Raw genomic sequence first — 14,370 nt, forward strand, 5'->3', positions numbered from 1 at the left:
CACAATCACAAGATACACAGCAATAGATGATGACCAACATTTTTTATGGATTTGTAATTTATTGCAAACATTAGGTTAAAAATAATAGAAGGGAAATGTCTGCCCCACAACAGTGTTTGAAAGAACACATACTAAAGTAGCTTGCTACACATCCTTCATTGAAATATGTACAAACATGTCCTCTATTCTCTTGCAAGAGAGGCATATACAATATTTGACAAAAATATATATATTGTCATTAATTCCTCTTATTCTCACTCCTCTGTAGAATGTAAAATAGATAGTATGTTGTTTATATACACGTATGTGAGTTCCCTGTGAGAGTGTGTGTCTGATTTAAAACGCAGTTTGATTTTTCAGGATTGTTTTCTCTTTTGGTCGTGGTCAGTTAAGAGAAGTTGAGGCTTGAGAAGAATCGTGTGCGTCGAGGTGCAAACCTGGACTCAGGCTCACTCCCCCGTCTCTTCGATCCCTCCTTCTCTCTCCTCCGGCGAGCCAGGTCTTCCTCCAACACCTGCACACAGACAGAAACATATTCAAACACAGACAGATGGAAGAACGACGGATGGACAGACAGACACATAGACACACAGATAGATACGCAGACACACACACTATAGCAGACTATGCCTGCACACTCAGGCATAAACAGGTTCAAACACAGACGGACAAACAGACTATATACCCTCATTGAACCTTTCAGGTCATCGAGGTCAAGTCAACAAGTGCAAAGGAACATGTTTTGAGATTCAAAGTGTAGCCCTGATGTCCCTTCAAACAACAAGCTGTTAGAAGTGCATGCATGTCTAATGGATATGACAACATTTCTCCTTGGAGCCATACCTGACCTTAATGAACCTTTTCAGATCTCCAAGGACAACAAGTGCGACGGGAGCATGTTTTCAGATTTAAAATACTGCCCTGTTGCCCCCCGAGTGGCACAGCGGTCTAAGGCACGGCTGCGACCGGCAGACCTATGAGGCGATGCACAATTGGCCCAGCGTTGTCAGGGTTATGGGAGGGTTTGGCCGGCTGTGATGTCCTATCGCGCTCTAGAGACTCCTTGTGGCGGCCGGGCGCATGCACGCTGGCTTTGGTTTCCAGCTGTACGGTGTTTCCTCCGGCACATTGGTGCAGCTGGCTTGCGAGCACTGTGTCAAGAAGCAGCGCGGCTTGGCGGGTCATGTTTCAGAGGACGCATGGCTCTCGACCTTCGCCTCTCCCGAGTCCGTATGGGAGTTGCAGCGATATGACAATTGGATATCACGAAAATGAGGAGAAAAATGGGTGAAAAGTATAACAATAAAATAGAAAATAAATAAATACTGCCCTGTTGCCTCTCATTGTTAATCTGTTACCATGGTGTGCATGGCTAATGGATATGGCATTGAACAATATCCACTCACTGTCTCCTTTCTCCATACTTGCTTTGGCATTCAACACACTATTCCCACAACAACCTCTCTTCTTTCTCTGTCTCCCATACCTCTTTCCTGCAGGCCAGCTTGTCTTTCCACTCGTTCAGCTCCAGAGTGTGTTCATCCTCCAGTCTCCGAATCTTCTTCTTCTCCATGTCAACTAACAGCTGCAGTTTCTCATTCTGAAACACACACACGAGCACACACGCATAAATGTTTTGTATTTTCTTTATATAATCAATTATGCTTATTTGATTAAATTAATACATTCTATTATAGAGTATACCAGTTTATAGTAGATATAATATGAATATCTACAACCCAGTGAGCTTGCTAGCACATGGTGTGTAGTGTAGTGTACCTGCAGCTCCTGGAGTTCAGTCATATTGTCGTCACACTGCTCCTGCACCTCCCTCAGCTGGCCCTCCTGGACCTGCTGCAAACTCTGCCTCTCCGCTCGCTGCCTGCCCTCCTCCTCCGATATAAACTGACATACGGAGAGAGAGAAAGAAATAGAAATTGTGAGAGAGGGAGAGAAAAAGAGACAGAGACGGGGGCAAAGAGGATTGCCAAACAAACAATTACTAGTGGCCAATTGAGCACAGCAAAGAATGTTAACTATTTGGGAACTGAGAAGCCATACAAGTCCCTGTACTGACCAGTGTGAGGCGTTGCCTGTGCTCTTGCCCACTCAGGCCCAGTGTCTTCAACTCTTGCTTGAAGTGGGCCAGCCTGGCCTTGGCCTCGGTGCGCTGGGCTCGTTGGAGCTGGGTCCTCTCCTGGGCCTGTTGGTCCCTCTGCTCATCCAGCAATGCCCGATGGAACTGGGACGCCCTGTCTGTATCCTGGGAAAGGACAGGGGAGAGGTGATCATTGTCATGGTGTCATGGTGTGTGTGTGTGCGTGCGTGCGTGCATGTGTCTTTGTGTGTGCATTTAAGTATGCAAGTTTGGGGGGTTAGGGTTCTTATTGAGAGCATTCCAACTCACTTTGCTGTGCCTCTTGGTGAGCTGTTGTCTTTGCAGTGAATACTGCTCCTTCACCTGCTGCTTGAAGAGGTGGTACTTCTCTTGCAGATGACGTTGCTCCATCTCCCAAATGACTGATTCCCGGGCTGCAGGCAAGGAGCACATATATGTGAATGAATCAAATATTTTTATAGGCACAAACACAGTCAATGTCACCGTTGTGGTCAATGTCTAATTTCCTGTCGGTCTGTGATTTGTGCCTAACCATTGTCATAAAGCAGCCCATAATCATAACCAATTTGTGAGTGCGTAGAGGCATGCGTACGTGAGTGTGTGCTGATCGTGTGCGTGCATGTGTGTACCTCTCTTAAGCTGCTGGGTCTTGACAGTGATGTCCCACTCCATAGAGGCCACCTTCCTCTTGTGTTCTTGGACTCCTTTCTGGAGCGTCTCATTGAGCTCCTGCTGCTGCTTCTGCAGGTAACGCGCCTCCTGGGATGAACACAAGAGGAAACAAGATATACCAAGGGCTCTCTGTGTGTATGTTGGTGTGTATGTGTGTGTGTGCGTGCGTGCGTGCGTGTTGTGTGTTTGCGTGCGAATCGGTGTACTTCTCTGGGTTGAGCCTTCAGTACAGCAGCCTTGCGGTTCAGCTCTCGCTCCTGCTGGCTCTTGAGTCTGCGTGCGTCCTCTCTGAGCCTGGCTGTGTGCTCTGTCTCCATGTGGCTGCTCTGCTGAACATACTGCTTTTCTACCCGCTCCAGCTCACCGTCGTAATACTGCTTCTTGCTCTGCACAATGCACACAAAACACACCACATTTGCTTGAGTTTGTAAGAAGGGGGAAAAGATTGCCACAAATCTCATGCAATCACTCAATATTGAAAATTAGTTGTTCAGGCCGTTAAATTCAAATCCCATACCTTAAAACCTGAAAAAAAATTGTTTTTGGAAGTCACAATGGTATAATAACAGAATGTAGATTATATGAATTAAATTATATTTTCGTGTCATATCGCCAGTTGGCAATTAATCCCTTATGGGATTAATTGACACATACACAAACATTACAATAATTCACTGTGATAATTCAGTGAATCCTCACTATTAGTATCTGCAATTTGGCAGTACGCTCAGAACCTTATTTAGAGAAAGGGATATCTCAGTTTCAAGGTCTCAGTTTAGAGAGAAGAAGACTCGTGAGGTATTGGTCTGTCACGTGCATGACCGAGTATTGGTGGTTACATGAATGAAGAAAACATTAATTCTGTTCTTTGCAGTGCGAATTGTATAAATAGTGAAAAAAAAGAATACATAATAGTAAATAATGTTATCCAAAGAATAACTATATCCCTAGAGCAGTAAACACATACATACATACATACATACATACATACATACATACATACATACATACATACATACATACATACATACATACATACATACATACATACATACATACATACATACATACATACATACATACATACATATAAATAAATACAGAAAAATGAAACAGAAGGCATTTGAACCCAGTCTGGCACAAAGAGAAGATTCAAGTGGGAGACAGGCCTACACACAATTTACAGTATATACATACAGTACTTTGCCATTTTCTATATAGAAGCTAAATATTATATTACAATTAAATTATAGGTAGCCCTTTTTCTTTTATTCCAGGCTTTATCTAAATATTCCGCAAACAGGACTCTGGATCCCACTACTCACTGTCATCTCCTGGGCGATCTGTCGGAACATCATCTCTCTCTGTTGCTGCAGCCGCTGCTCCATCTGGGAGTACTCTCTCTGCTCCTCCCTCTGAAGGAGCTTTAATGCCTGCAGCTCCTGGCGCCTGCATAGTCAGGTACACACACCCACACGGACACACACGGACACACACACACACACACGGGAGATTGAACATACTAATGAAGTGAATGTATTGAATATGAATGTGTTCAAGTCTCCCATCCAAGACGTATTTGAAATTCTGAGTCTATCCTTAATCTAGTTATTTTTCCATTGGAGCCCAAGCCTTGTTCCCAGAGGGAAAAGTTTACCTGGCGGACCGCATGTGCCGCTCTTTCCCATCGGTCTCTTTCAGGACCTTTGACGTGGTGACGCTGACCTCTCGGCCGTCCACCATGAACTTCCGGGTCCTTTTGACCGTCTTCCTGTTATGGATCAACTCCTGGAATACAACAAAGAAAAGATTACAGTCACAAAGTGCCTCTGTTTAGTTGGTGTAATCTATCTAGGGAAGCACACAACACTTCTTATTACTTCTCTTAAAGGGAAATTACACTCTAAAATCTACTTTTGTCAGATGTTTTCAGACCTCAAATGTGGACAACTTTTGAGTTTTGAAAGCACCTGAGAAACTTTGATTTTGGTGTGGAATGTCTCTTTAACCTTAATAAATTGTACCCTTGTGTTTTATGTTCTGTATTATATTCACTTGGGGAACCAATGGGTGCCAGCCTGCCCTGATCACTATCACTCACCTCTACAGGTCTTGACATTGTTGAGACTGTCATTGTTGAGTTGTCTTTCTCTGTCATGTCAGCTTGGTCATCAGTGGCAGCCATCTTGGGTTGATTGTCTGTCACTTGGTGCCAGTTTCCATTTGATGCTGAGTTCAGGTGTACTGTGTCTGTAGCTGTTCCCTGAGATCTAGTTGAGCTCTGTTCGGTCAATATGTTTAATTTGGTCTGACCTGCCTCCTCCTCCTTACCTCCTTCCTCCAGCTTCTTCCCTCCTTCCTCTTTCCCTCCTTCCTCCCTCCCACTATTTGACTCCAAGGTCAAGTTTACCTTCGTCATAGGTTCTCCAGTTGGGGGGTCAGTCATCTTCTCTTCTCCCTTACTGTCTTCTTGTTTGTTTCTCTTTTCTTTCGGTTCCTGCTTTATGGTCATATTGGTTTCTTGTGCTTGGATAATCACTATGTTATCACTTTCTAATCCAAGGTCCTCCTCTTTACTCTGTTCATCTTTTCCCTCTGTTCTGTCCTCTGCTCTCTCTACATTTTCACATTCAGTCACTCTGATATCAAGGATTTTATCTTCTGTGTCTGCCCTCAAACTCTTCTCATTTTCACTGGTCTCAACTTCCATTGTTGATTCACTTCTTTGCTTCTCTGTTTCAGTCTGTATTTCTCCTGTTTGTTCTGATTGTACGGTCTCTTCAATATCACTCTTAGATTCTCCATCCTCCATTTCAGGACTTGCTTCATGTTCTTTTAAGTCCATTCCTTTGTCTGGAGTTTTCTCAATGTCTGGACAGTCGCTTGTCTCTCCCTCGCTTGTCTTTAACTCCACCTTGACCTCCTGTTCTTCTTCTACATATGTCTTGTCTTGTATTCCTTCTTCATTTATCTGCATCTCAACCCTTTCTTCTACCATACTCCCCTCGTGCTCTGCCTCTTCATCTCTCTTAGCATGTAGTTCATTCTCTTCTAAAATCTTCTCATCCTTGTCCTGCTCCTGCTCCTCCTCTCCCCTCTCCTTTTGTATTTCCTCCTTGGTCCCTTCCATCCTCTCGTCTTTGCTCTGTTTTGTCTCTTCCTCAGCCTTCCCACTGGTGGCCATCTTGAAGTGGTTATGAGTGGACAGATCCAGAAAGTCTAGCACTGAGTGCTGGGTTTCTCCTCTCTCTTTTGTGGATGGGTGGGGCATTTCCAAAGACAAGGCTATAACCAGTGGATTTAGTGTGTGCACTAACTGGCAAGGAGCTTCTTCTACCCTATGCTTAGTATCATTATTTGGTGCTGATTTGACGATACCAATTTCCTTAACTGAACATTGAGCCTCAGTAATTGGTTGTTTATTGTCAGAGTCAAGTGCATCACCAACAGAGTCATTGGTACTGTTTTGGTTCATATCAGTGTGGATGCCTACTATTTCCTGTTCAGAAGAAGAAACCACTTCCAGGTCAAGGTCTTGGGCCTCAAAGTCATTTGAAATTTCCTCCTTCTCTTTTTTCTGCCCCTCAACCTTTTCTTCTGCATCATCTCCTGTGTCATTTGTTTCAGTGATGGGTTGAGTGATCCCTCCCTCCAAGCTGCCCCTCCCAACATTCTCACACAGATCCTTCTCCGCATCCCCTGCATCTCTCTCTCCTGCTGGATGTGTCACTTCCTGCTCTTCTGATTGGCCAGTGGGACTGTCCTCCTTGTTCTGTTGGGTCTGATTGGCTGGACTTGAGGGGGTGTCTCCCCAGAGACCAGACTTGCAGCGCCGAGACCCAGTGGTCAGAAAGGAGAGAAAGGTCCCTGGCTCCCAGACCGACAGACGCCTGGCCAGCTTTCTGGCCCTGTCCGTGTTGGGAGTCTCCACCCTGGTCCCAGCGGTGCCCCCATCTTTCACTGGGGTGGAGGAAGAGACTGGGTCAGGGTTGGGTGGAGGTGGTGGTGGACTCATACCAGCCTGTATGATAGATGGGCCCTCCTGAGGTTTCTCTGGTACCTGCATTGTCTCTTCTTCCTGCCCCTTCTCAGACTGGGCAGTCCCTCCATCCGACCCCACAATCGTGTCCTCGTCTAGAGAGCCCCCATGGTCGATCAGGGACTGGTAGAGAAAATAATAGGATGTGTTACCATTTGTTCATTTAAGACAGACTTTAGGAGGCAATTTCAATTGAACCTATTTTCTGTCCTATCTACTTTAAGACAAATAAAAACACTCAAAGGACAAAATGTTGGAAAGTTGATCTATGAACTTCCACCTACAGTATACTGTATAGAATCAGAAATAGAGAAACTTTCCCAACACGTTTTAGATCGAAGCAGATCTCTATTAGAAAGGCATCACTCCCTCAAATCAAGTCTGCATCCCAAATGGCACTCTATGGAGAGCAATAGTAATGCCGCCTTTCTGTACTCCACCATGGCTCGTTGACCTATGCCTATGGGGAAATTAATGGGGGTTTTGGAGGGGTTATGGACAAACGCCGAAAATAAGGTCTGTGGTAAAAACAGGCATAGGAGATCTTATACGTTTTGTTCTATGAGATAATCTTCATCACTTTTTGTGAATTTTGAAGCATTTATGTAATCAAAACAAGCACATAAAGGCTTCATAATTCATAAAGGTCATGTTAACTAACTTGTATTATTACATAGAACAAAACGTATAAGATCTCCTAAGCCTGTGCAAACCTCAGACCTTATTTTCGGCATTTATCCCAAAACCCCATTCTTTCCCCATGAATTTTCCCCATAGGAATGGCCGAACGAACCAAAGGTAACTCATTTCTGTTTTTTAGGACTACAAGCTGGCGAGCTCTGTTCCCTATATAGTGCATTACTTTTGACCAAAGCCTATGGGCCCTGATCAAAAGTAATGAACTATATGGGGATTAAGGTGCCATTTGGGAAGAATCCCCCATCTCTTACCGCTGTCTCCTCCATCACCTCAGCCTTGGCCTCGGCGATGAGTTCCTTCAGGGCTCGACCGTCCCGTCCAGCGCAGGGGAAGGGGTGGGCCAGGAGCTGCTGGGCTCCCCACCGGGCCTCAGGGTTCTTCTGCAGCGCCCTCCGCAGGAAGTCCTGGAAGTGGGAGGACCTGAAAGTGGGAGCACAGTGCAGGGCCACAGGGATGGGTATAGGTTTCAGGTGATGCATCCCAAAATGCACCCTATTCCCTATGGGAAAATATGTGTTCCATGTGTTTGATACTATGAGCTGGCCCTCCCCATTTAAGGTGCCACCAGCCACCACTGATTCATAAAAATAGAGACATCTCCATGTATGACTGACTGTCCCTGACTCACCAGAGGCGTGGGTTGCTGAGGGTGGGTGGGGGGGATTTTGTGATTTTGAGCAGGACCCTCATAGGGTTGAGTGAGTGGTGAGGGGGCTCCATCTCTGCAGCCTCGATTAGCGTCACGCCCAGGGACCAGACGTCCGCCTTGGGGCCGTACGGGTTCTCCTTGGAGGTCTCACACTGGATCACCTCTGGAGCCATCCTGGGATAGACGGACGGGCAGACAGAGAGACAGACGGACAAATTTAGACATTGTGTTTGTTGAAAAAGAATGCACATGGGAATGTGGCTGCATGCTATTAACGTTTAAACATATACAAAAATGATAGGAGTAAGACAAACCAGTAAGGGGTTCCAATGAAAGTGGCTCTTTTCTGGAGGGTGTGTATGTTTTTGGCAGACACTCCGAAGTCGGCTGGGGATTGAAACAGGGCTTTGAGAGGACTCAATGAGAGGCACTGATACACTATAAGAGAGACACTAGGATAGACTTATAAACAACATTTAGACAGACACACAGTCAGGTAGACAGGTAAACGGATGGATGGATGGAAAATCCGAGAGAGAGAACGGAACAGAGACAGAGAGAAAAGATGGACAAAGAGAGAAAGAGAGAGAGAGATTATAATCCAGTAGTTGTAGGAGTGTGCTGTGCAGTTTTGTACCCAGTTTGACGTGTCCCTCCATGGTGAGGAGGATGTTGCCTGCCTTCAGGTCTCTATGGATGATGTGGTGCTGGTGGAGGTAGGACAAAGCCTGCAGGGTCTGACAGCATACCTCACTGATCTGCTGCTCAGACAGGCCCCGCTCCAGCTCTGGGGGGTTCACACACACACACACACACACACACACACACACACACACACACACACACACACACACACACACACACACACACACACACACACACACACACACACACACACACACACACACACACACACACACACACACCCACACACACACACACAAACACAATAACATATAAGGACAAGCAGTGGCTTCTCAGAGAAGGAAAAACGAAAGAAATGGAAACCAAGGAGTGCATGACGCTTTGGCTCCCACCTAACATGATGTCATCCAAGGCCCCCCCTGGGCAGAACTCAACCAGGATCTATGGGACAGAAAGAGATTGAATCTTCAACGATCAATCATTAAAAGCCTTAACTGTATATATATATATATATATATTTTGATATGGATAGTTTTTGATTTGGATAGTTTTTGTATTTAATTTTTATTTAACCTTTATTTAACTAGGCAAGTCAGTTAAGAACAAATTATTATTCACAATGACGGCCTAGGAACAGTGGGTTAACTGCCTTCTTCAGGGGCAGAATGACAGATTTCACAGATTTCACATAGTTCACTGAAACCCCTCCCAAAAGTCCTGACCCAGTGCATTAATAATGACACCTAGCAATGGAGTCAAACAGCTGAAAAAGACCTCACCCACAGCCAACCCTCAAAGAAGGTGGCGTCCAACAACCCAAGGATGTTGCTATGGCGGCAGGCTGCCAGGATGTCGATCTCGGTGATATAGTCATCAAGCTGCTCCTCGTTGCGTACCTCCATCACTTTAGCAGCAGCCAGGGCCCCAGTGATGTGGTTCTGGGCCTGAAAACAGACAGAGGAATACACTACGGTCTCTACGGTGCCATCTACATTATACTGGCTTTAGTCTATATATTATTTGTTATTCATCATCTTCTCGCAGGCTTTGCATCAAAACGCTTTGTATGAAAAAAGACAGTTAAAAATACCACAAACAATACCTTGAACTCATATACCAGTGAGAGAGATACACATGACATCACTCTAATCTAGGTGGCCCTAGTTCTTTGCATCTTGGATTCAATAATAATACAGTATTTTACATTTACAATTTACAAATGAAGAATAAAACCATCACATTAAAGTTGGAAGTCAGTCAGCTAAGTGCAACAACAGTCAAGGTGTTTCTGCAAAAACAGAAGAGCGGATGCGTGTGGGTTATACGTCAAGACAGGAAGTTATATTTCAGCCTGTATGGGTTGACAGGAAAACGACAAACCACAGTATGGCCTCATGACGCATGCTATACTCTGCCTACCATCGAGAAGATCCACAACACAGCTTTAAATCAAAAGCACTACAAAGTTTGGTAACACGGTTGGCTGCTCTTGTTTTGCACTGAGACATCATTTCACTCCATCATTGCCATATTGAATTAAATCCAGAGTTAGGAGCCATTACTCTCCATCCCATCAGAGATGATAGAATTTTCATCTTAAATGTAATATTTTTATGGATTTGGTTTGGTTTGGAGAGGAAAGGAGACAAGACCAGACCAGAAGTTAAAAGAAGTTGAGTATCGGGCCCCAGCCTGCTGGTACCTTGTAGACCTTCCCAAAAGCCCCGTCTCCCAGCTCCCCCTGGGTGTCCCAGGTCTCTCGCGGGTCCACGTCTCTCCGGAGGTTCTCATAATGCTTCACCCTCTTCTTCTCCGGGCCCAGACGAAAGATACGCATCAGAAGGGACGCCATGTCCCTCACCCCACCTTGCCCTGTCCTCCTTAGTCTACAAGGATCTCCTCAGTTTACAGCTCTACAGTGGACAGCAGCCCACAGAAACAAAGCCAACTCCACTCGTTTCTCATATACAACGTCTGCCCAAGATAGTAAGGACAGGCAGAACCAAGCATCAAGTTCCACTGTGGGTGGAGACCCAATGTGAAAGGTCTTTGACTCGCCTGCACACCTCTTTGTCTCTGAAACCTCTCAGAAGAGACGCAGGAAGTGACTGTGCAAACCACATCCTACACAGAAAAAAAGAGAAAAAGAAAAGCATGCAGGGAAAGAGATTTTGGGGGGTAGGCCTATGCCCTGTTTATCTTTTGTGCATCGAGAGATATATATCTGCCTCACTCAGAGAAATAAGTAGTACTGTTGTGCTTTGCACAGTCAAATATAACAAATAACTACATGTTTCATAATGAAATGTACCAATGATACATTTGTGACATCAATATTTAAAAACATTTATAAATAAATTACTCAACACAGTAATATGAGATCTTTATGTAAAACATTTACATTTGACATTTTAGTAATTGAGCAGATACTCTTATCCAGAGTGCATTCATCTCAAGATAGCTAGGTGAGACAACCACATACACTAAATGACCAAGAGTATGTGGACCCTTTCTGTATGGACCTAACTTTGTGCACGGGGGCATTGTCATGCTGAAACAGGAAAGGGCCTTCCCACAAAGTTGGAAGCACAAAATTGTCTAGAATGTCATTGTATGCTGTAGTGTTAATATTTCCCTTCACTAGAACTAAGGGGCCTAGCCCAAACCATGAAAAACAGCCCCAGACCATTATTCTTCCTCCATCAAACTTCACAGTTGGCACTATGCATTCGAGCAGGTAGCGTTCTCCTGGCATTCGCCAAACACAGACTCGCCTGTTGGACTGCCAGATGGTGAAGCGTGATTCATCACTCCAGAGAACGCGTTTCCACTGCTCCAGAGTTCAATGGCAGCAAGCTTTGGAAACCCATTTCATGAAGCTCCCGATGAACAGTACTTGTGCTGATGTTGCTTCCAGAGGCAGTTTGGAACTCAGTAGTTCACAATAACAGCACTTGCAGTTGACCGGGGCATCTCTAGCAGGGCAGACATTTTACGAAATGACTTGTTGGAAAGGTGGCATCCTATGACGGTGCCACGTTTAAAGTCAATGAGCTCTTCAGTAAGGCTACTCTACTGTCAATGTTTGTCTATGGAGATTGCATGGTTGTGTGGTCGATTGTATACACCTGTCAGCAATGGGTGTGTCTGAAATAGCCAAATCCACTAATTTGAAAGGGTGTTCACATACTTTTGTACATATAGTGTATCACCATAGCGCTTTGGCAGCGGCTAATTGGGGATCTCAATAAATACTAGTAACACGACAGTCAAAATATACAGGATACGAACATTCCATTCAAGCTAAACAATGGATATATAGCCTAATTTTCATACACATCTAAAATGTACAGTGAGGGAAAAAAGTATTTGATCCCCTGCTGATTTTGTACGTTTGCCCACTGACAAAGAAATGATCTGTAACGCCCTGGCCATAGAGAGTGGTTTTTCGTTCTTTATTTTGGTTAGACCAGGGTCTTACATTGGGTGGGCATTCTATGTTCTGTTTCTATGTGTTTGTGTTTCGTTTATTTTGGCCGTGTGACTTCCAATCAGGCACAGCTGTAGAGGGTTGTGGCTGATTGGGAGTCACACATAAGTAGTCTACGTTTCATTTGGGGGTTGTGGGTAATTGTTCTTGTCATTGTGTTTGCACCTGACAGGACTGTGTTGGCTGTCAGTTATTCTTGTTTGTTAAATTGTATAGTGTTCCGTTTGATTAAATATGACGAATACTAACTCCGCTGCGTTTTGGTCCACTTCTTCCGAAGACAGCCCTTACATGATCAGTCTATAATTTTAATGGTAGGTTTATTTGAACAGTGAGAGACAGATTAACAACAAAAAATACAGAAAAACGCATGTCAAAAATGTTATAATATGATTTGCATTTTAATGAAGGAAATAAGTATTTGACCCCTCTGCAAAACATGACTTATTACTTGGTGGCAAAACCCTTGTTGGCAATCACAGAGGTCAGACGTTTCTTGTAGTTGGCCACCAGGTTTGCACACATCTCAGGGGGGATTTTGTCCCACTCCTCTTTGCAGATCTTCTCCAAGTCATTAAGGTTTCGAGGCTAACGTTTGGCAACTCGAACCTTCAGCTCCCTCCACAGATTTTCTATGGGATTAAGGTCTGGAGACTGGCTAGGCCACTCCAGGACCTTAATGTGCTTCTTCTTGAGCCACTCCTTTGTTGCCTTGGCCATGTGTTTTGGGTCATTTTCATGCTGGAATACACATTTTCAATGCCCTGGCTGAGGGAAGGAGGTTCTCACCCAAGATTTGACGGTACATGGCCCAGTTCATCGTCCCTTTGATGCGGTGAAGTTGTCCTGTCCCCTTAGCAGAAAAACACCCCCAAAGCATAATGTTTCCACCTCCATGTTTGACGGTGGGGATGGTGTTCTTGGGGTCATAGGCAGCATTCCTCCTCCTCCAAACACGGCGAGTTGAGTTGATGCCAAAGAGCTCCATTTTGGTCTCATCTGACCACAACACTTTCACCCAGTTGTCCTCTGAATCATTCAGATGTTCATTGGCAAACTTCAGACGGGCATGTATATGTGCTTTCTTGAGCAGAGGGACCTTGCGGGCGCTGCAGGATTTCAGTCCTTCACGGCGTAGTGCTTTACCAATTGTTTTCTTGGTGACTATGGTCCCAGCTGCCTTGAGATCATTGACAAGATCCTCCCGTGTAGTTCTGGGCTGATTCCTCACCGTTCTCATGATCATTGCAACTCCACGAGGTGAGATCTTGCATGGAGCCCCAGGCCGAGGGAGATTAACAGTTCTTTTGTGTTTCTTCTGTTGTCACCTTCTCACCAAGCTGCTTGGCGATGGTCTTGTAGCCCATTCCAGCCTTGTGTAGGTCTACAATCTTGTCCCTGACATCCTTGGAGAGCTCTTTGGTCTTGGCCAAGGTGGAGAGTTTGGAATCTGATTGATTGATTGCTTTCAATTTATAACATCATCAGGATTTTTTTGTTGTTATTCTGTCTCTCACTGTTCAAATAAACCTACCATTAAAATTATAGACTGATCATTTCTTTGTCAGTGGGCAAACGTACAAAATCAGCAGGGTATCAAATACTTTTTTCCCTCACTGTATGAATAAAAAATCTGAGAACAGTAATATTTACACCCACATGAAGGTATCCATAAGCAATTATGTCTGATGAAAAAACAGAAAAGTGAAAAATTGGTGGATATAGCGTTTTGGAAATAAACTATTAATTTTTTAGAAACTGTAAATCAAACTCATCTATAAAAAAGGCAACAACTCCAATAACTGAATGGATTGGAAATATTGTAAGATTTGAGAGTTGCTTTGCTGAGATGGCCGAGGCGGTTGAGATTGAGCAGAAAGGCCCATGGTTTCTATACCAGTTATAAATACACATGAGGGTTTTATGTTTCTGTTGATAACCTTTACTCCCCCTGCTCACCGAGGTTTCAGTGCAGCACCTGTAGAACTGGGTCAAAAGTGCTCAGGCAAACCTAACTTGAATCCATATATTTTATTTGAAGTCTCCTACATGAGATT

The 14,370-nt window shown here is 44.5% G+C and overlaps 1 protein-coding gene across 1 annotated transcript; it reads right to left on the reverse strand.

Moving 5' to 3' along the window:
• Window positions 1-39: 39 nt before the first annotated feature.
• On the reverse strand, window positions 40-10,892 carry si:dkey-81j8.6 (STE20-like serine/threonine-protein kinase). The gene is made up of 17 exons (XM_014167363.3): window positions 10,526-10,892; window positions 9,603-9,767; window positions 9,216-9,264; window positions 8,816-8,965; window positions 8,493-8,565; window positions 8,158-8,352; window positions 7,781-7,949; window positions 4,893-6,953; window positions 4,449-4,579; window positions 4,117-4,240; window positions 2,998-3,177; window positions 2,749-2,878; window positions 2,408-2,532; window positions 2,078-2,263; window positions 1,780-1,905; window positions 1,487-1,600; window positions 40-514 (listed from the first exon to the last, which is right to left on the reverse strand). Exons 1-17 carry the CDS (start codon window positions 10,673-10,675, stop codon window positions 389-391), a joined length of 4,254 nt encoding a protein of 1,417 aa, XP_014022838.1. The 5' UTR covers window positions 10,676-10,892; the 3' UTR covers window positions 40-388.
• Between the last annotated feature and the right edge of the window lie 3,478 nt (window positions 10,893-14,370).

Source organism: Salmo salar, chromosome 22 (assembly GCF_965601325.2).
Source record: "Salmo salar chromosome 22, fSalSal1, whole genome shotgun sequence".
Lineage (NCBI taxonomy): Eukaryota > Metazoa > Chordata > Actinopteri > Salmoniformes > Salmonidae > Salmo > Salmo salar.